Source organism: Cyanistes caeruleus, chromosome 8 (assembly GCF_971803275.1).
Source record: "Cyanistes caeruleus chromosome 8, bCyaCae1.hap1.1, whole genome shotgun sequence".
Lineage (NCBI taxonomy): Eukaryota > Metazoa > Chordata > Aves > Passeriformes > Paridae > Cyanistes > Cyanistes caeruleus.
In genome coordinates this window covers 16532426-16554007 of record NC_141708.1, presented here as the reverse complement: position 1 = coordinate 16554007, position 21582 = coordinate 16532426, and the positions used below count along the sequence as shown (strand labels likewise).

Genomic DNA, 21582 nt, shown 5'->3' with positions numbered 1-21582 from the left:
TTGCATTTTTTCAGTTTTCTGAGGCCAAAAGAATATAATGAAAATCATGAGCTGGAGGATGCACCAGGATACTTAAATTCACTGGAATATAGGTCCCAGTCAGGAATGTTTTTTATGAAGTATAAGAATATACTTTATATAGAATAGAACATTAAATAAAAGACCCTCTTCCTGTTTAAAGCCATTCCCCCTTGTTCCATCACTATATTTAGAATAAAGTCTAATTTGATTTTAAAGTTGGTATTGCTGTAATGTCCACAATAGTCCTTAGCAAATTGCTCCAGCAAGTCAAATGGTCAAAACTTTGCAATTAACTTCAAGCATTTATTATCAGCTCCTATTTCTTGAATTTTGTACCGTGGACAAGTTTCTGGTCCTTCTATTCTCATATTTCTGATCTCTGTGCAGGTACTGAGGAATCACAAGAGGTGTTTGTTGTCAGGGATCTCTGAATGCTGTCAAGTCCAAATCCTCTGCTGAGAGCAGCTGCAGCCAGGGCTGGTGCCCAGGGCTCTCCTTGGTCCAACTTTGAATATCTTCAGGGGTGGATACTCCAAAATCTCTCTGGGTAACCTGTTTCAGTATTTCACTACACCCAGAGAAAAAGTGTTTTCTTTTGTTTTAGAGGAATTTCCTATGTTTCAGGTTTTGTCCATTTCCTCTGGTCTTGTCACTGCAGAGAAAAGTCTGGCTCATTCTGCTTTCCTTCTCACCACAACTATCAAGTATTTATCAAAAATAATACAATGTCCAGTTAATTATTCCCTGTGACATCAAATTCCTTTCAGAACCCACTTCTTTCCCTTTCAATGACCACTGCCTGGCTTGTCCCAGTTTGGACAAATTCGTTCCCACTTGCAAAAGTACATTAATCATTCATCTTATCAACTTTTGCAGATTGAATTATAGCAGTGGATTTTCCTCTTTACAGTTTGCCAATTTCCCATTTTCCTGGTAAATTGTTGTAAATGAATTTAAATTTTTCTATGTTTGAGATTCACTGAAGTGGTTCAAGTGGAGGACCATAGCAAACTTGTTTAACTCTTGCTCTGAAATCCATGTTCTGTGTATCTGTGTAACAAGGGAGAAGTGTGGGAATGGGAGGAGACACAGGAAGAAGGGACACTGCTTGGATGACTGAATTTGGTAAGAGACTTGGAAGTTCATAATAATAATTTTCAGTAATTTATTATTCTTTTTTGGTGATTCTGTACTAGGAGCAGATTTTACTTGCCAGATCTGGCAATGAGATGGTTACAATTTTTTAATACAGCTTTGTTATTCAAAAGAGAGATTAAGATAGAAATGAATTGACAGTCTACCCACAGTTGCACTTTACAATTCGTAATGCAGTACACGAACAGGAACAGTCTATTCTATCAACTTGCTCAGGTTCCACAGATCTGTAGATCCATAATAGACAGGCCAGTGACTCAAGGAAATCCTGCTCAAAGATGCTGTAGTCATGGCTCACAAAAGCCCACTGAAGTCACGACCAATGAGTATGAGTCATGCCAGTGTGAGCACCATGCCCCTCATCATGCACCAGCCTTTTATCTGGTTTCTTTCCTCTTAGTGGAAACTTGGAAAATGCCTCACCTCCCAGGAAGATTGGTAACTGCTAATATGCAACCTTAGATTGTTGAACTCAGCCTGAACCCAGTTTATTTTTATTTCTGCAGAGAGGACATGAATTATCATTCTGACACCAGATCTGAGTAAGCAGATGCACTCCCTGTGATCACACGTGTTCTATTGCAGAGGCAGCAGCTCCAGCACTTCCTCCCAGCACTCTGTTCCTATATATATTCCTGCATGGCATGGATAGGTTTGCATGGGCACGTGGGGAAAGGATTGTGTGCCCTGGGGAGAAGTGTGTAGGAGGGAATTCTCCTCAGACAGCAGAGTCTGTGGTTCACAGCTGAGAACGACCCTCCATTGATTGGCCACCATTGTAGCAGTATTTTCAGTTGGTTTCTCTGTTGCCTCTGTTTCTCTTATAAGAAACAAAATTGCATGTTTTCCAAGGAGACTGTCAGAAGCTGTATTAAACAAATGCGCACTTTAGAAAAATCGCTAATTTTAGAATGATCATAAATATTTATAGCAGACAGACGATAAACAGCACCTTAGTGACCATGCTCTGTTTATATAAATCCCTCCTAATTTAGAAAATGTTGAATTGATAGACTGAGACAGCCATAGCCAACAAGTGCATATTTGAGAAAACTGCTCTACAGTCTCCTGTGACCAAAATTTCCTCATTCGTACAGTATTCAGCTTTTGTTTCTGATTCAACCTACTTATATGAGTTGCATGCCATATTTTTGTAACACTCTATTCATTGTGAGTTTTCATGTTAGAAGGTTTGCTCAGGCCCAGAGATTTTGGCTGGCAGCAAACAGGCAGGTCCTCCAGCCCTGCTCCCAGCGGTGCAGAGGGTTTCTGCCCAAGGCTGGGAGACCCTCGGTGGGCTGCAAGCTCTGGGCCCCAGGGACCACACAGGGCTGGAGGGTGAGCACACTGTGGTTCCCATCCTCCTGAGCTGCTGCTGCTGCTGCAGCACAAACCAGGTTATTCATTTACAGCAGTCAAAGAACTGCTGGGATTGTACATGGTTCAAAAGCTGTAACCAAAGCCATTGGTCTGTAGAAAACTGAATTGCAGCTAAGGAAGAGCTTGGTTTAGAGCTGTGCTTACAGTGTCCTGCTCCTGTCACTGTCTGATTCCATAGGTCCAGCAGAAGGCAGGAAACATAAAGGCAATGGAGGATGGCAGGGCAAATGCACCTTACAGCTGGATTGATTTAGAGTTGTTGAGAAATCATCACTCTAGAAGTTATTTCTCTAAGTGTTTCTAAACATCAGTCTTGGTCTCAGGCCATGTAAATCTCATTATCTGCCCAGAACAGATGATTATCTCTGAAAATATGTTCTTCCATCCACAGGTTATAATTGCAGTTAGAAGCTACTTTCAGATCTTTTTAGCACAAAAAGATATAATTAAATGTTAGTTCTGTATGGAAGCCTTGTATACAAGAAAATCATGCTCCTCATAATCTTTCCATTTCATTTTCAGATTGTAACGGGTTGTTCAGCAGGGCTGTCCACTTAAAAATCTTCTTTTATTATCACAGAGTAAAGCCTGTGACTGTCTTTTCTGATCAAAAGGAGGGGGTTAGCCATCTGTGAGCAGGTTCAAAGCTCTCAGATATGGGAAATAAGGCAGTTGCTGAGTTTCAGAATCTTCACCTAAACCACTACTGGTAATGGCACTGGATTCCCCAGTGATAATGAAGCCACATTCCCAAATACAAAAGTATTATTAAACTAATATTTCCTCTCCTGGTGCAGGAAACAGGAGCCCAGTTGAGCTGAAACCTTGTTAATGAGAAATTATCTGCCAAAATTACATGTCCCATTAAGGCTCAGTATTTTATACACTTGCATTATTGTGCCTTCTTCCCTGAGTTTGAGCCCAGTTTCCTGAAATAAAAGCAGCTTCATAAAAAATGGGAAGGCATGATGTGAGGAACAGTAGCTGAGGGCTTTGAGTACACAAATACCATTGCTGCATCTAGTTTTAGTGGCGTGGATTGTGGGAAAGGGCAGCTCTTCTAGAAGGATTTATAAGTTTATGTGATGGGGGGAAAGTGCAACTGAGCTACAGAATGGTCTGCATTTTCTCTCTGATAGCCTCATCCTCTGATATCCAGATTATGTTCCACTGTCCTTGGCCATGCTCTGTGCCTTAATTTGCTAAGAATGTTGTTACACTATTATATTTACTGAGTTAACCCAAATAAAGCCAAACTCCCAAGAATCTGCTGGGTTTGGTGGTTTGCTAAATCTGTGTTTTGATCAGAACATTTATTTTTATGTTTTGCCCATCTGCTAGACCTCTCTTACTGCTTTTTAACTTTATTAGTCATTGTTGCTGCTGTGCACATAAATCAATGATGGCATCATATGGTTTTGACTGCAACTTTTCTAAATATAACTGCTTTATATGGAATAAATTTAAGTCACTGGGTGGAATAATAAATTCTTCAGAGAACTACCCAGAAAGATGTTTCTCAAGAAGCAATGAGGCTAGCACAGGGTTGTAAAAAAGTACTTCTTGAACGCTACTGTCTCACAGATCCTTTCTTGATTTTCTGTAGAGAGAATGAGTGTTTCTCATAGCATAGAATATTGCCTTCACGTGAACTCTCTCCCTTATTAAAAGAAACACTGGTTTTGGAATTTATTTTTTTTGTTTGGTTTGGTTTGGTTTGGGGTTTTTTTGTTTGTTTGTTTTCTAGCATCCAAAGGAGTGGAGGAAGAGTTCAGACTTCTGTACACTGAGCTAAGATATATGCAGGGAAATTTTTTAGAAGGGGAGGGGAGCATGAGGAACAATCAGGACTCACTGTCTACAATGGATTTCAAGAGTAATCATAGAATCATTTAGGCTGGCAGTCACCATTAAGGTCACTGAGTCCAACCATCACCGTGACACTGTCTAATCCACCACTGAACCACGTCCCTTAACAACACATCTACACATCTTTTTATATACCTCTGGGGACAGTAACAACCACCCCCTCTGTGGAACCTCATCCAGTGTCTCACCACTCTCATCATAAAAATTTCTTCCTTATATTTAGTCTAAATCTGCCGTGTTTTAGTTTAAAACTGTCTGTGGTTTGCAGGTTGAAATCAAGTTGTTTTGTTGAGCATAAGAGTACCTTCTGACAGTAGGAATGCAAGCTTGGGGCCAAGCTCTGGCACAAGCATGTGGAATAGATCTCATGGAAATCATCTCCAGGACAAAGTGGTTTTAATACAGCTCCAGCAAGGAAGACCTTCCACTGAGCATGGCTGGTGGGCTGGGGGTAGGAAAGGATGCCTACCACTGGCACTTCTGGCATTTCTCCTGACCTCTTAAATTGCTCTTGTATTTTTTTTTTAAGGTTCATTTAGTTCTGAGATATAGGATGTGAATGCTAGATCCCAAGAGCACACTGAGTCCAGAGGGCAGACTAAGAGGCCTCATACCCTTCATTTTTCAGAGATTTAAGGCTGTAAATACATCTGTCTTCTGACTCTGCAATAAGTTAAAATTGTGGGTCCTTATGATACTCTTCATATCTATGCTTTTAAACCTGCCACCTGACCCTGTGTATTTTTGGGATTTAGTAGTCTTTGCACTGTAAAGTGGCCTGGCAGAAGACACACACCCCCTTTTCCTCCTCTGTTTGTGAAGATATGTGGCTGTGGTGCCCAAGAGTCTGCCACTGCGAATTGCCCCTGTAATCCCACATGTAAGTCACTGAGTCAGGCTGACCTCAGGAAAGGTCTGGAGGACAAGCTGGAGAGTCAGAAATATAGTCAGGCCTAAGTGCTCTGTGGACCAGGAGTTTGTAACTTAGGGCAGCCCACCCTGCTGCTCAAAGCAATGATGAACGAGAGCAGCTCCTCGCTGAGCTGAGCTCTCCTTACCCTGTGGCCAGGTCCAGAAAGTGCAAACCTGACCTAGTGCACTTTTAGTTCCCTTCAGCCTCCCTGGGGGTCCCTGGGAAGCTACTGGTAGTACAATCTTTTCCTGAGATATTTCTTCTTCATCTTCCAATTTTGCTGTATACTCACTGCCCAATTATTCAGAGAAAGGGTGAGGTGGGATAACCTAGATAAAGAATCGTGATCTAAAAAATGTGTAAATGAGGCTATAAGAACACACCATGTTCACCTTCACTGTCAGCTCTCTAAAAAGAAGAGCTTTAACCAAAAGTAGGCAAAGCTGTTCCTGAGGTGGGCATAAAACACCTTCTGTTATAAGCTCCATAAGAGAGGCATCAGCTGGAGGCAGGGCCTCATTAATCCACAGCTTGAGTAAGTACATGTACATTTCAGATCATATCTCATTTTTAAATTAAAAAGAAAATTCTGTTCATTGAAAATGAAGCTGAAACATTGTTTAAATGTGATCTGTTCTGGGATCTCCTTGGAAATGTGGTAGTCATGTCCTTATGATACTCTCTGATAAAGTGAATTGATGAATACATATTTTGCTGCATCAGCATCACTGCAATTAGAACAGAAGACTATGTTTTATTTCCTATTAGGGAAAATATTTTGTGGTATCTTGAGTACCTTTAAACAAGGTATTTATCAAGAGCTTAGATGCTGCTTCAGTGTTGACTGTTTCTAGCCATTGTTAAATGCTCATAAATCTATATATACTTGGAAAAAATTAACTTTTTGCAGCTAAGAACTATATAGGAACTGTGCCAAACCATATAGATTTGCTTTTTTTCTGGAGAAGGTGAATACTCTATGCATTTGAGAGAGGGATTCTGCCATTTCTGTACTGTTGCATATAAGTGGAGGAATACCTTTCCTCTGGACAACTTCAGAAATTGCTTGTGCATTTTATCCAATGGCAATTTAAAAACACTTAAGTGTGAAGGGCAGGGCAAACCAGGATAATACTTTAAACACTTTAAATATTTTTATAATTTAGACTGTTAAGATATATTCACTTTTTTATTGTATGCAAGGAAGCTTTTTGACTATAATGCATAGTGCAATACCCTGAAAATGTCGTTTCCAAGAATTTTCACTTAGATCCAAAGGGAGCATTGCCTTGTGGGCAGGAGATGCTTCTAGGAAATATTAGTTTTCTCAGATTTGAAAAGGAATCAGACTGAATATCCTGTACTGGTGTTGAGGTAGCTAGTGACAATCTAAAAATGAGGGTGTTAGACAGCAGTGGCTGCAGGAGCTCCCTCAGCCTGTGCTCCACAGGCGAGTTTGCCATCTGAGCTAGCCCCCGTTCCGTGTGGTCTCAGTGAAGGGCCAGCACTGAGCTGCTGAGGAGGGCACTGGCTGCCTCCATGCCTGTGGATGCTCCTCACTGCACTGGATGTCTGCAGTGCTGTCAGAGTCCTGTAGGAAGGAAAAGTGCTGAGCAGGAACTCAGTCACTCCATGCTTGCAGAAGGACCCATTTGTGGTTCAGTGCCTGAGGGGCAAAGTGAGAGGAAATGGAGTTATCAGAGCCAAGCTATCAAAATCCCTTTTCAATTTAATCTTAGTCTCCCTCTGTTATCTTTATATCCCTCTTTCTGTTTCTTTTATTTGACAGAAATGGGAATCTTGAAAGGAGATGGGTAGGTTTTAATCCAGGCTTTTAGGAAAAAGAGGGAAACCCAAAAGCATCAAAGCATCTGGCAGCAGCAAATTAAGAGAATATTTTGAAGTATAATTTAGTAAAAATGCAAAATAAGTTGAGAGAAGAAAGACTTAACACACACTTTCATATTGGCTAATGTCAATGGTTTCCATAACCATTACCATTTTACAGAATTATTCCTGAAATGCCTTGTTTCCCCTTATGAAAAGAAGTCTCAGTTCTGAATTGAGGTGAAAAGATCTTTGCATGTTTAAGATCCAGTAATAGGCTTTGCAGCTTTCACATCTGCTCTTGAATGTGACCCCCACCCCCCGCACAGCCACAGTGCTCTCATTCCACTCACATCTTTCCCTACTTGGCCTTCAGACAGTCTCTTCTGCTGACATTAAACCCCAAGTACTTCAGTTCTGACATGTGTTCAAAATAATGTCAGTCTTAAAGAGAACATTTGGAGAATATACTAAATGAACAAATAATGAAATGTGGTTTTGTAAAATTAGAACATCCATAAAATACACTGTCTTTATTAGCATCTGTGAATGCTGTTCAGGGTATTACACTTATTTAGGAGATAAGGAAAGATTATCTTGCCTTGGCCTTATAAAGCACTGTGAGGACAGCATGTCATTGCTGCAAAATACTTACAGGGAAAATATGTTAAGCATTGCATTTCTTAAGCCACAAATGAGGAGTTTCTTGTTCTTGTGTTGACCCTTTATTGGTTTGTCTTGTACAGAGTACCACGTAATTCCTAGGCTTTGTTTGGAAGGGGAGACCAGAGGGGAAGATTCCACACCCAGGGTTAGAGTGCTGGCAGGGCTGGAGAGGAACATGCAGACTTACACGTCCCACAGAACAGCCTGCTCTGTGCAGCCCAGTCCAGTGGGGGCTCATAAAGAGCTATTCCCAGCCATACAGTGTTAAAAAGAAATTATAAATAGTTACATTTTGGAAGAAATTATTTTGACTTTTGTTTACACTGTTAATTTCTGTAATTTATAACAAAAATTAACCAAGCCAATCACACAATTAACATAAAGGAACGCTGCTGGTTCCTTTTATGATACTGGTATGCAGTACTGTTTTGCTCTTGTTTTAATGAGTGTGGTAACATAACCCCGTGGTGGATTCATTATATAAATCCAATCATTTTTGATCAGACAGTAGATTTTAACTCTGCAGTAAGACTGGCATCAGTATGGCACATCTCTGTGATACCTGATCAGCTGTCTGCCTCCAGCTCCCTCAAGGCAGCCAATAAGCCAGGAACACATGAGAGCTGGCAGTGATTAAAAGGGCAGAACAACTGGAGAATAAGGTTTAATTGCTAGTGCCTCACTTGTGCCAGAATAATACTATGTGCTCTGACTCATCAGATTCAAATACTTCTAACTACAGTGCTGTGTTTTGTGAGAATCGAGAGAGCATTTGACATGGAGAATAAATGGGAAATTGCTCACAGCACTTAGGCACTATCCCTGCCCTGCCATGGTGCTTTGATTGGCAGTCTAAGTATAATGGGATAGCAAATTTCTGACTTCTGCAGAAAGCCTTTAAGATGGCTGTCTAGTACACAATGATCTGTGATTGTGAAGCCCTCGACCTGAGGACTCAGGTGTGGTGATTTCCAGAGTGATATTGCCAATAAAGTGTTCTGCTGAATCACCTCCAGCTCCTTCACCACTGTCTTTCCTACAGATGAAGTGTAATTACTGCTGACTCACACTAGCACACACAGCCTGTGAATTTCAGGCAGGGCAGGAGGTGAGAATGGATCCACAGCAAGTTTGGGAATCGAGGATGCATGACAGGGAAAATTACAGGAAGCCCAAGAACAGGAGCAAGCAGAATTATTGTGTCACCTGACCAACAGAACTGAGAGCTATCCAGGAGAAATCTTAACTGTTTACTGCATGTTCAGGAGCTGGAAATTCAGCTGGATATTGAAAAATAGCTCCTTCTGCTTCAGAAGCAGTCTTTGCTTCTTGCTATGCAAGAACATTTTTTTTTAATTGTGTTTGAAATATTCAGGCCTGCAGAAACATGAAAACAGGTAAAGTGGTTTAGATCAACCACACCTCCATCTTCTATTCCACTCCTTGCTCAACAAAATCCAAGTTTGATTTGTAGCTCTGGCCTTGCTGAATGAAGGAGTAGAACGCCTGTGAAAGAAGTGAGAGATAAAAATATATGTATTTCTCAGTTTTGTTTCCAGATCAGTGAAATTAGCAGGAGGCTCTCAGCACTCATCTCCCCATCACTGGTCCATCTGTCAAATGTAGGAGTAAAATAGATGTCTAAGAGGAAGCAGATGCTGGCAGTACAACTATTTCAGCATCTCCTTGGAGCAGAGGAATATTTCCTCTAGAAGCACTGAGCTGCAGCCCAGCCCTCAGTTGCTCAGCCTTCCCCTTACCCCGTGTCTGGAGCTGCCTGGGCTGTGCTTGGCAGCCGGCGTGGGAAGTGAGGAGCTGTGGCGAGCATTAACGGCCGGATGGTGGAAAACATCCAGGGACTTCAGTCCACGGTCTGTCCTTTTTCACTTTTCTGCTTCTGGCCAGTTTGAGAGGCAGCCACGCATATCCCAATTTTACTGAAGGCCAGAGATGCTTAATTTGCACCATTATGTGAAGGAAAATCCAAACTGTCCAAGAAATCATGTGGGCTCCTGGTGTTGAAAAGGAATGCCCTTTGGAGAACAAAAGATGCTTGAAAGTAAGAGCCAAAGTCACTTCCAGCAGGACTGGCATGAGTTTAAGAGGAACTGCCCTACTGACACTTCTCCCTCACCAGTGTAGTCACAAACCCAGCAAATTCTTAATAATGTGAAAGGTTATTTGTGGGAGGCCAGAACTTCAGCTGAGAAAGAATGCATCCCAAACCACCGTGCAGATTTGTCTCTAGAAAGGCGCACAAATAAACCCTCATGAAAATTACCTCAGGAGCTGCTTTCTGTTCTCTAAAACTTGTGACTCAGAGCAGGAAAGGCAAGAAATTGCTCTGACAAAAATTGAAACCATAGATGAAAAAACCCATCACTGTCCCAAGATTATTTTAAATCTGTGGCAAATGAGCCTCTGGCACCTAAGCCTCAGGTTATGTGCCTGTGAATGACACTGCTCTATTTACCAAAAGAACAGTATAAAAATAGAGTTAAAATAGTAGGAATTTATTCTGGTTTCTAGTTATGCAAGGGTGGTGTGGTAACCCTGTTGTCTGAGAAAATCCTTCAAAAATGTCATGAGAAACTTTTTTGTAAGTACTTCTTTAATAGTTATGCCTTGAGGGTTTAAAAAATATTCAGTAAACAAGACAAATTGAAAAATAGGTAGAATGGTGTCTGGAAACTATCTGTAGGCCACTTCAAAAAGCAAACACTAGAGCTCTCAATAATGTTCCACTGAAAGTGGAAAAACACTCTCCTTATTCTCCTTATTGTTTTAATTAAAGATTTTTAGTTTTGTACATCAGAAACATCCAGTGAAAATCATGGGGTTTTACTCTTTCCTCAAACCACTTGATCACAAACTGCAGGTATCAGTAAAACTGCAACCCAGTCCTTTCCCTGGCCTCCCTAGACAAAACCACTCTTCTCTTGTCTCCTGAAGTAACACTTCAACAGATGTCCATGCCAGCAATGAACATTTGACAGGGCTTTTATCCACAGCTTCCCTCTCCTCCAGCTGCTGCTGTAGCTCCAGAGAGACTTCTGCCTCCACCCCTCTGGGCTGCCCTGCAATGGGCTTTCTTCTCCCCACTCTGCTCACACTGCAAGCTGTGTCCCTTGGGCCCTTCTGGCTTTATGTGCAGGTCAAGGACCGCTTTCTCTATTGCTAATCTAAAAACAGAAGGCAGGAAATACGCTTTACATTTTTAATTCTGCATGTCAGCAATGCCAGGCATTAAATCTCAGAGCTGAGAAGTCTTTGAAAAGGCTCCCAGGAGGAATAAACAAACACTGGAGGGGCTAATATAATCCATATGGAAAGGAAGGGGGGGAATATTTTGCATTTGGAATTCACTCTGCTCTTGCTGCCCTAACAAGATAATTAACTATAAATATATATCTCTGCCTAATTATTCATTGTAAAGGCATTGCAATATGTTCACCAGTGGCTAAAGAAGGCATTAGTACATACCTCTGAACCATAGGTCCTAAAGGATAAAATTTTCCTTCTCTAAGGAGCTTTTAGTCCAGGAAATGTGACTGATTATATAAAATGACTACACAGACTTCTCTTTGTGATTCTGTGATTCAGTCACCTCTCTTTGATTCTGTGATTCTTCATCACTTCCATGCTGAGAGAAGGTAACTCCCATACTGTCACAAGAGACAAGAAAGACTACAGGGTGAACGACTTCACAGCCACCATGACCCTGCCCTGGGCATTCTCCTGGAGCTGGCAGGGGTAAGATGGGAGTTCTAATAACCAGCTAGCAGGATGTGACCTTAGAAACACACTTCATCCCTCTTTGATTTTCCCCTTCTGAAGCATGAAGGGGAGAAATCCAGCACGACCTTCTCTGCCAGTAGGCTGCTTGAGGTTGTAGTTACACGACACTTTAACTTGCACATGTCCAAGATGTAAACTTGCAGCATTTGTATGATGTTTTATATTTGAGGTAGCATATTTTTCACTATATAGAACAAAATGCAATATTATTTATGTAATTGATCTTGAGAATAATAATACAATAAAAGACATTTGCTGTTCACTGAAAATAAGAAATAACATTTTTTCCTAATAACTACCTAAAATGGATATCGGAGTTGAGTTCTTTATTCAGTTGCTCATGGATTTTGCAATAGAGGAGCATGCTCTTAGTGTAGTGCCTGTTTGCTTTCTTCCAGCTGAGTAGAGATGCTCTGTAGCACAGCTGTTACTCCAGCAGGGTCTGCACTGCACTCAGCACAGCCCCAGCTGCTTCTCTGTTGGCAACTTGACCTCATGCTTTCACCATGATTCAATGCACAAAATTGGGCAACTGGTCCCAGTACACCTAGGATGCAGGGATAGGGGTCTGTGAAACACCCCTTTTGTTTTTCTTCAGCATGACAAAGGTTTGATTTGGAGGAGAAGGAATGTAATTCAGTTAATTAGCTAATCACCACTATGTGTGCCATACAAGCAGCATCTGCTACACCCATTTTCTCAGGTGCTGCCAGTATTCACCCACCACCCTCAGGATGACATCAGGCTTGCAGAAAATTTGCTTCAGCAATATCAGCTATCCCTAAATCATAATTTCTATCTCCTGCTACTGGCAGTGGCTCTTAGTCCCTGTCCTTTGGAGCTATGACTGATCCTAACTCATCCTATCTCAGTTGCTGGGGTCACCTTTGCACCAGCAGACGGTTCTTTTGTACTGGGATTATCCTGCCAGGTGTCCTTCCTGAACAAAGATGATGACAGACCTCAGAAAGTGATATTTTCCAGAAATTCAGACAACCATGGTCTTTCAGAAGATTATGGCAGGTAAGAAAAGAAGGATTTTATAGCCTCATAGAAAAAGAAAAGAAACTCTAGGACTGTGGAGGGTGGTTTGAAAGTTTTCCTGACTTCCCAATGCAGACCAAAGAGAAATGTTTTTGGTGGTGCAGCTGCTCAGGTGATAGTTACAGACAGAGAGACCACAGGCTGGTTTGGAACAATGTGACTGTTCCAAGAAAACAAGAAAGTGAAGCAGAAAATATTAGAAGGTCTTCCATTACTTGCCTTTTCTAGATGGAGAGTGTGAAGGGTATCAATATTTGACATGTGGGTACATCCCCTGAACACAAAAATTATCTTTAGCTCTCCCCATCCAACTCTGCAGCTCCTGTGAGTTTCTGTGCTGTATCAGTGTGTGACCTGAGTTTCTGAAGGGGCGTGGCTGGTAATGGCTGTGGCTGAGCTCTGGGTTTACAGACAAATCTATTTTCCTGGGGTCAGTAGATGTGCTGTGGCACTCAGAGCCAAGTCAAAGATGTCTGTGCTGTACCATAACATTCTTGGTACCTCACCTGCAGTGTGTAATTAGCTTGAAATTGAGAACAAGAATAGGGGGTTTGGTTTTTTGCTTTGTTGGTATGTTACGGGTTTTTGTTTGAGGGTTGGAATATCTCTATAAATTCTATTCACTTTTGGGCCAAAGTAGGGCTGGATGCTTTGAGAATTTATCTGTCACCTGGTTCAATATTGATCTAGCTCCAGGCAAGGAAAACCAGAGGGAGACTGTGAATGAGAAGGCAGGAGAAAAAGACAAAGCTCTGTGAAGAAAAGCACTTTAAAAAACACAGACAAACAAAACCAAAAGAATGCACACAAAAAAACCCTCACTGACCTTCCACTGATTTCAGTTAATTATTCTTATTGCATGCTCTGGATTCATCTGTTAAAATGTGTTTTCTCAAAGGGATAACAATAAGAGATATTTTTTTAAAAAACAATTAAGATACTTGCTTTTGGTATAACAATTTCACAGATTTGACTTCATGGTTAACTACTGCTGTGTGTGTGATTCAGGGATGGCCGGGACTTTCAGGGCAGGAGTTTTGCTGTGTGAAGGTTTTTGTTTTGTTTTCCCACTTTTGCAAGCAAGGGGAATTGCCCTAACATGCTCATTGCCACCAAGTCTGTAGCAACAGCCACTTTCATGTTGTTCCTGAAAGTAAGGTTTGAAGTGCTGTAAGTCCAAAATCATATAAAATATTACAATGACCTGAAATATGAAGAGATAGCAGATGTTTTCCCTCAATAACACCTATGAGGCAAATAATTTTATTTAATTCTTCCCCATTTATTTCCTTTTACAATATAGTAAACTGTAGACCAATTTCTTTGCCTGGCACCCTTAAAGTTTCCGCTATGCTATTTTTGATTGCTTGTTTGATGCTCACTCCTTTCCCCTGAATCTGGATGTTAGCTTATTGCAGCCATAATCCTGCTGCCAGCCCCTGCTGCCAGAGAGCCAAGCCTTTAGCTGTTGAGCAGCCTTGTTTTCCCTGCTGTGCCCAAAGAGCACTGGGGCTGTAACACAGGTCCACCACTGCTGTGTGTTCAGGCCACGGTGCCTAAGAGCAGCTCCACCCTGCCGTGCTCAGGCTTGGCCTTACCACAATTAACCCTGCTAATTTATACCTCGCTGTTTGAAAGGTTCACTTACCAAAACTGACAGTGGCCCACCTGCAGCGAGCATGGTAAAAACAAATGTCAGTAGGCTGCCTCTGCACCAATCCTGTCATGCTCATGTGGATTTTGTTACTGGAGCAGAGAATGCTGCACGTCACACAGAAGAAAGGAAAGCTCACTAAGTTAATGACTATTCCAGAAAAGGGGTAAACAAAGGCTGGAGTGTTAGGAGTAGTTCGCAATATAGGAAGGAGGAAGAGGAAAAAGACAAATGTTTTAAATGGAGGAAATGCCATTGTTAGAATAAATGATCAGTGAAGTGCATCAATGATTCAATGTTCCCAGCTGTCATGAGCTTCACAGACAGGCTCTCGAGCACTGCAATGAGCTGTACATTCCCCAGACCTTCCTGAGTGAGATAGATGAAGCCAGCTGAGCAATGAAAAATGGGTATTGAAATGTGCTAAGTTTTCACTGGTGACGTTGAGGACCACACCATAAGGCTTTTGCCAGAGCTACTCAAGAGTGATCATTCTGCATTAAGGAAAATTCAAAGGTTTAACAGGTTCTTTTCAATCAAGGATGGAAAGCCAAAATGTTCATTTTAATGAAATGAAGTGTTACATGGCCTGGAGAAGGGATGTGGGGAGAGGAGAGAAAGCTGTTCTTTGCTCTCAAGCCATTAGACTATTGTAAAAAGAAAGATATAGGTAGGTGTTTCTTCTTGCCTATGCGGAATAAAACAAGAAGCTAAGAGTTTAATTTTAATCAGGCTAACCTGAGGAGGCTCTTAAAATGAGGAAAGAATAATTGGAAGCCACCATAGCTGAAAGGCTGTAAAAATAGGTGAAGCAAATACCAGCCAGGAAAGTCTGAAGTACCGGTGGTTCTTAAAACAGGAGCAGAGATCTCTCAAGAGGATTTAGTGCATTCTTACTTTCTTTTATTTAAGCCTCACAGAAATATTTTATTCTTGATTACATTTAATTTTAAATCTCGTAAGTGTCTGAGAGAGATGGGAGTTGTTGCTTTATTTGATACTGTATTGCATATTTAATACCATAACATCTACCACATTACCATTAATACACCAGATTTACCATATAAATTGTGGTGACTTGCTTAATTATATTTAACTACAGAAAAAGACATTCGCTAATTGCCCATGAAAATTCTAATTATGTTCTCAGGAAATGTTCAGACACTGATCTTCCAGTGTGATAGATCTTTGTTAATATAAAACACCAGCAAATTTTAATTTAATTTTGCATGGCAAAATTAGATCTAGTTTTGCAAAAGTGAGAACAGCTATTAGGAATCCAACTTGAAACACTCACATTTGAAGAATAAAGTCTGTAAGCACTGTGACACCCATAGGCTATTACTGAAAGTCAGACACTGCAGAGGTATAGGAGTGAATCCAGTCATTCACTGCTGTCACATTAGAGGTGGAAATACAGACTTACAGTGCAGCTGAAAAACTGACTTCCTGAGAGAATGAGATGATGCCACAGGTTGCAAGCTTTTCTCTCCAGGACCACATCACGTCTGAAAGGGCAGCATCTAGGATGCTATGACAATTTTCCAATGGTGATGTTTTTCTCAGTGCTTGATAAAAAGATTTGTAAGATTAGTATTTTTCTCAGTTAATACACTTGAGCGTTACTAATACTTTTCTCCAGGGGCCTGTTACCTTTTTGATGGATGCAAGCTTTAGCATTAAATATGAGCTGTTTCAAAAGAGGAAGGAGTGAAACTCTGTTGCTTTGGTACTGAGTGGAAAAAGGAGAAATCCTTTTCCCTTTCAGCTGAGGGAGGGCTTTGAAGCTGCTGAGTGACACCACAGCACCACATTGACTCTCTGCTGGGCAAGCAGGACGTTTTGCAAGGCATCTTTGCAAAGCAGATGGCTCAAAGCCAAGGCTTGGTCAAAGGAATCTGTCTCCTAGTATTTTTAAGTGATTTATGTCTCAGTCAGGAGCAGGGCAGTTGGGCTGGTCTCAAAGCCTGGCTGGAGGATAAGAAATTCTGCTTTTCCTCATGCTAGAGGGTTTCTGCATTGCCCAGTAGCCTTATATCTGGTTTGTTGAAGCCAAATTTCACATTGAGGCAAAGCAGCCTTCGAGCCATTTAAGTTACAAAACTCTCTTTAGTTCACATTTTTTTTCTAGAGCAGGGACCAGAGGTGGTCCATTATATAGGCACTCCTTCCCACTAAGACCTAGGTACTTAGTAAATGAGTCTGAGATTGGTAGATGGGCTCTGTGTCCAGCCATGTGGAAGTACTACATTAATTCCTCAGGTCAGCAATTTGCTGTTAGCTTCATGTTTTCTGCCTTTTGGGAATTGCTTTTCCACAATTAAAGCTAGATTTCTTGCTGGAAACCCTTGACCTTTTGTGCAGCAGACCAAATTAAACTGCATCTTGTCAGTGAGTTAATGTACTGAAAAATGTCCCTCTGTGCAGCTGTCCATGGCCACGGAGGAGAAGTAGGGATGTCCTCTGCCCACGCCCCAGGGGACAAGGGCCCTTGGAAACCACCCCACCCTTCTCTCCATTCTCAGTGCCCGTGAGGCCACGCTGCAGCATCAGACACTTTGTTTTGCAGGGAGGCCTTTGGGACTGATGGCAGTTCTGTGGATTCCTGGGTACAGCCTCCCACGGCCCTAAACAGCAGCACGGCCGCAGGAGGCAGCACAACTAGCCAAATCAAGGTGAAACCAAGCCAGAAAACATTAAGTGCTGCTGTCTAGATTCACCCATCTACACATCACATATGCTCTAGCTCAGCAGGTAAGTCTGGCCCTCAGATTAAAAGGCACTCCTGCCAGACTTGCCCACAACACAGCAAGATCCTTGACAAAATCTGTCAAACCAAAATATTATATTATACAAAATAAATTTAGTAAGATACAGTGTTTTTTAAAATGATACAACTTGCAAGGTGAATACTTCCAAGGATCTCTCATTTAGTGAAGAGCTTGGATTTCATTTTCGGGGTAATGCCAGCTTCTGACCTGAGATGCCATACCACAGCCAGCTTTAGCAGACCCCATAGCACAGAACAAACTGGCTGTACCTTGTATCACAGCTAAGAAGCTGAGAAAATAGATAGATTGAGCTAACACAACCAGAGAACCAGATGTACCAAAATAAAATTTATTCTTAAAATGCTAGTTTACACATAACAACAAAGGTTACATAAGGAAAAGTACAATTAGTGGAGGAGGCTAATTTCACCTTAGTATTTAACATCTCGCTGCACTGCAAGTAGCTTCACACTCAGGCTATTATACTTCTTAGCCGTGGACAAAAATGTGATTTATGTTTTGATGTTAACATCATTTCTGTATAGATAAAAGGTGTGCCGGCATTCACACCTTTTGAGCATGTACTGGACAATTTCTCAAACAAGTCTTGCATGAAACCCAGCTCAGAAGCTAAATTATAAGCATACAAAATATATATTAGCTTACTCAAGTCTAAAAAAAAATTTAAAATGAGGTAAAATAAACCAGAACAGTTTTCTATGTGCAAGCCTATATTCAGTCTAGAAAAAAAAATAGTAACAACCCTGCTCTTTTAAAGAAATTAGCTCTCACAAAGTGCAGCTAATTCACTGTCTTCAATATGAAGGACCTTGCCTATGTTACTTGTGAAAAGTCACAGTTAATGTTGCAACTAGGAGCAGGACACTCAACCATCAGATGCTGTAAGATTAGATCAGGTGATGAGTGGAATCACCTAATGATACTACAGAGTAGGAAATTCACAAACCGCTTTATTTTGTTGCCTAACCCTATTTTTGACATATTAGGGTGGCTTTAAAATCTTTTCAAAGGCACGTTTTTCTTTTAAGATTGAAAGGCAACCATCTCCCTGCTAAATAAGCAGGATGGTGAAGTCAAGCTTACCTATGAAACGAAATGCAAGGCTTCACAAAGACAGTAAGGACAGAGATGCCTTCTTAAAGCAGTGGTCACTTCTACTCACTTTGCATCATTTTCTTTAGTCTCCTTTTTATCCCATAGATCTTTCTCTGAGATTTACAAAAATAGCTTTGGAAAGAAGTAATTAGAACATTGCACATCTCCAAGTTATGTAGCACATTCTACCTCTTCCCGTTTTCCCACTTTTCCATTATCCTCTCCTTAACATGCATTAAAGCCACAAATCTTTGCCATGCATCCCTACCTGCCTTTGCTACAAGCATGTAGAGGGTCACAGCAAGCCTCCTGACACCATCTACTGCACTCCTGGTAGGTACAAAATGAGTTGTGACATTCTGTTTCCATCCCTGTGCACACACACATACTCACACACAGCTACCACAGCTTGCTGAGACATCACTGCCTTCCATACTACTTTGCAATTCTTTCTCCTAGTGACCCAGGAGAGCTGATAGCAGGAAGAATGCAGCATATACTTGAGATACAGGCAAGCTACTACTACAGTACATAGCATACACATAAGTTGCACCTTGGTTTTCTTTCCTTTCGAGGATAAGGTTTGGCTAAGAACTTCAGGAGCATAACTTGGTTTAGTAAGTCCCACAGTCTAATGAACTTGGATTTGTTCAGACAGCAAACAAAACCTGCCAGCTGGTTTCACCATGGTTTCACCATGCAGTATGTGAACTAGCACTGTTTTGTTGCCAAATGGTAGTGTGGATCACCAATATGGTAATGAACTTTCAATCTGACCCAAGCTCTGCCACTGGGGGAAGAGGCCACTGGACAACCTTGGACTGCCCAGCTGATCAGGTTCTCTCTCTTGTCTTCTCCTTGAAGTCTGCAGATCTACATAGCCTTCCTTGGCAGATGGTACCTGAACACCATTAGGCTTCCACTCTGTGTGTACAATTTTGTAATTCTGACCCTCATTATTGTCCCAGAAGGTATGTTCTCCACTTTGGTAAGAAATGCAAAACTCTATCTTCTCTTCAGAGGAAATGGCAGGAGGGAAATTAATGGTGAATGAGAAGGTGTCATTTTCAAAATCACTGTAAACATTGTTCATGTACACACACTCAACATCTTTGTAGGTCTTCCACGTATCGAAAGTAATACGAACCTGAACCTTTTTTTCATAGCTCACATTTTTTACTTTCACGGTACCTGACAGCACCTTCTCTTGCAGGGTGCAGGTCTCCAGGCAGACCATGTTCTTCTGCAGAAGGTTCCTGAAGTCCAGGTAGTCAGCTGAGGGCTGAGGGAAACCCAGAATCAAGTTTTTCTCCTCATGGAGTTTTATGTCCTCAATGCCTAAGAGGTCAAACTGCAGATCCCACAGAGGGGGCTCCTGGAACTCGGAGAAGGTGTGGATCACTGTCAGGGACAGCCCCTTGGAGTCTGCAAACACAACGTGCTTCTTGGCTCGGGCTGGCGAGTGGTTCCAGTCACTCTTCTGATCGTCAGAGTCACGTTTCACGTGAAGGCATGGCCTGAGAGGTTTGAGTCTGTTCACAAAGTTGTTTCTTTGGCAGTCCTCGAGGGGGCTGAGAAAGCTCTTCAGCGGTGGAGAATGGGCTATGCAAATTCGCATGGCCATATCCACAGGCATGATGGAGCTGGGCAAGGGTCTCGGGTCCAAGATCTGTATCATTCTGAATGGAGAAGAAACACAGGATGTTATGGTTTATTACATCAGATAAGAAGCTTCTCAAGAATGTGTATTTACTTCATCCATTCTCTTAATTATTCACAGCCTCATCTCTATATAGCTTTAAACAATATAGCCTAAATCAAAATTGACAGTTCTACCTAAGGAACCAGGGCAAGACTAGTCAGTCATTTCTTGCCAATCCTAAACTTCTTCAATTCAAATCTATTCTCCTTTTTTTATCTAAACCTCTGAAAAACAGATTTTAGTGAAAGCTAATTGAACATATTTTCTTGAAAATACCGAAAAGAACATTCTAGTAACAAGTAAAACAGATCCAATTAAAGTGGAAGTGCTCATCCACTTGAATTTCCCTCTTAGAGGCCTGGAGTGAGGTTTTAAAATTCCAACAAGCTGGATCAGCTGCTTCATCTCTGAGCACAGGCAGCACTGTATTAAGCAAGTTGCCTATGCCATTGGAGCATCAGATGGGATTCTGCGTATCTTCATGCAGAACCATCATTCTGTGGCTCTGAACAACTATTAGTCATTCTTTTTAGGCACTTGTTTGGTTGACTAAAAATACTAAAGCACCTTTAGAAATATTTTTATAGACTATGAACCAGGTCTAAGTAATAGGGTTCTTTGCACAGTTAATGTCAACTGCTGAGTGAAGCAGGGAAAAAAGCAGGAGAAGAGAGGGACATACTATTTTTTCACCTCATTAGGATTCAAGAACTGACTTTAAAACAACTTTTGATAATCCCCAAAGACCATGCTGAAAGACTGCTGCAAGTATTCAGTAAGAATGCTACAGTTCTATTTGTAAAGAATTACTCACAGCCCTCCATCTCAGATGATGGATATCAAAATTATTGTGCAAGGCCATGGCCCACTCAAGGCCAGACAGCTTGACTGTTTCTAAGGGGCTTCAACTCTACCACATCTCTGCTGAGATGGATGCAGTCCGTGTTGGAAATGCAGAGTTTTGTTGAGTCACAGAAAGGCATTTGCTTTGTCACTTAAATAAATTGCTTTTTGCTTCCCAGAGCTCTCACTGGTATTCCAGAGCCTTGCCAAAAATAAAGCAGAAACTGCACTGGTCTCTTTTTTTTTTTTTTTTTTTTTTTTTTTTTTACTGTGCAATATTTACCATAATAAGAAGTAGGAGGAGAGTACCCAAATCAAATTAATCAACTTTTGCTTTGCTTTATTAGGAAAAGAACTAAGGCTTCAGAAATACTCTCTCTGCAACTTTGGTGACCCGAGTTTTTGCAGTGTCGGGGGAAAAAAAAAAAAAAAAAAAAAAAAAAAAAAAAGAGGAACGGAAAGAAATAAAAGGAACAAAGCCCACGCAACACCGAAATAGCAAAGAACAGCCAAGCACGCAAACCCCACGGCACAAGCGGAGCAGCTGCGGGCTGCAGCGGCGGGGGCAGTGCCCGGCGGGGCCCGCTCGCACGGCCGGGACGGCAGCGGGGCGCGGCCGGCGCTTACCTGCTGTGCTGGACCGCTGGGGCCACCGCCTCCGCTGGGGCCACCGCTGGGGCCACTGCCACCGCTGGGGCCACCGCCGCCGCTCCCGGGCCGCGCCCGCCGCGCCGCCGCCTTTATGGGGCCGGGCGGCGGGCCGTGGCCAAGGGGCGGCCCCGCCGGTCCGTGCGGGGGGGCTGCGGCCGGGGCTGCGGCCGGG

At 41.9% G+C, this 21582-nt stretch overlaps 1 protein-coding gene and 1 long non-coding RNA gene across 2 annotated transcripts; one reads left to right on the top strand and one right to left on the bottom strand.

The window, feature by feature from the left end:
- The first annotated feature begins 12318 nt into the window (after positions 1-12318).
- Positions 12319-20988, top strand: LOC147651894 (uncharacterized). Its single transcript, XR_015290122.1, has 4 exons — positions 12319-12652; positions 16897-17081; positions 19079-19185; positions 19428-20988. It is a non-coding gene; the product is annotated as an uncharacterized LOC147651894 (long non-coding RNA).
- Positions 17434-21540, bottom strand: PPP1R3C (protein phosphatase 1 regulatory subunit 3C). The gene is made up of 2 exons (XM_086900689.1): positions 21387-21540; positions 17434-19893 (listed from the first exon to the last, which is right to left on the bottom strand). The coding sequence occupies exon 2, from the start codon at positions 19890-19892 to the stop codon at positions 18960-18962; it is 933 nt and encodes a 310-aa protein (XP_086756815.1). The 5' UTR covers position 19893; positions 21387-21540; the 3' UTR covers positions 17434-18959.
- Positions 21541-21582: the final 42 nt, after the last annotated feature.

Coding starts and splice junctions, on each gene's coding strand:
- PPP1R3C (XM_086900689.1), bottom strand. CDS start 19,892: ATGATACAGATCTTGGACCCGAGACCCTTGCCCAGCTCCATCATGCCT.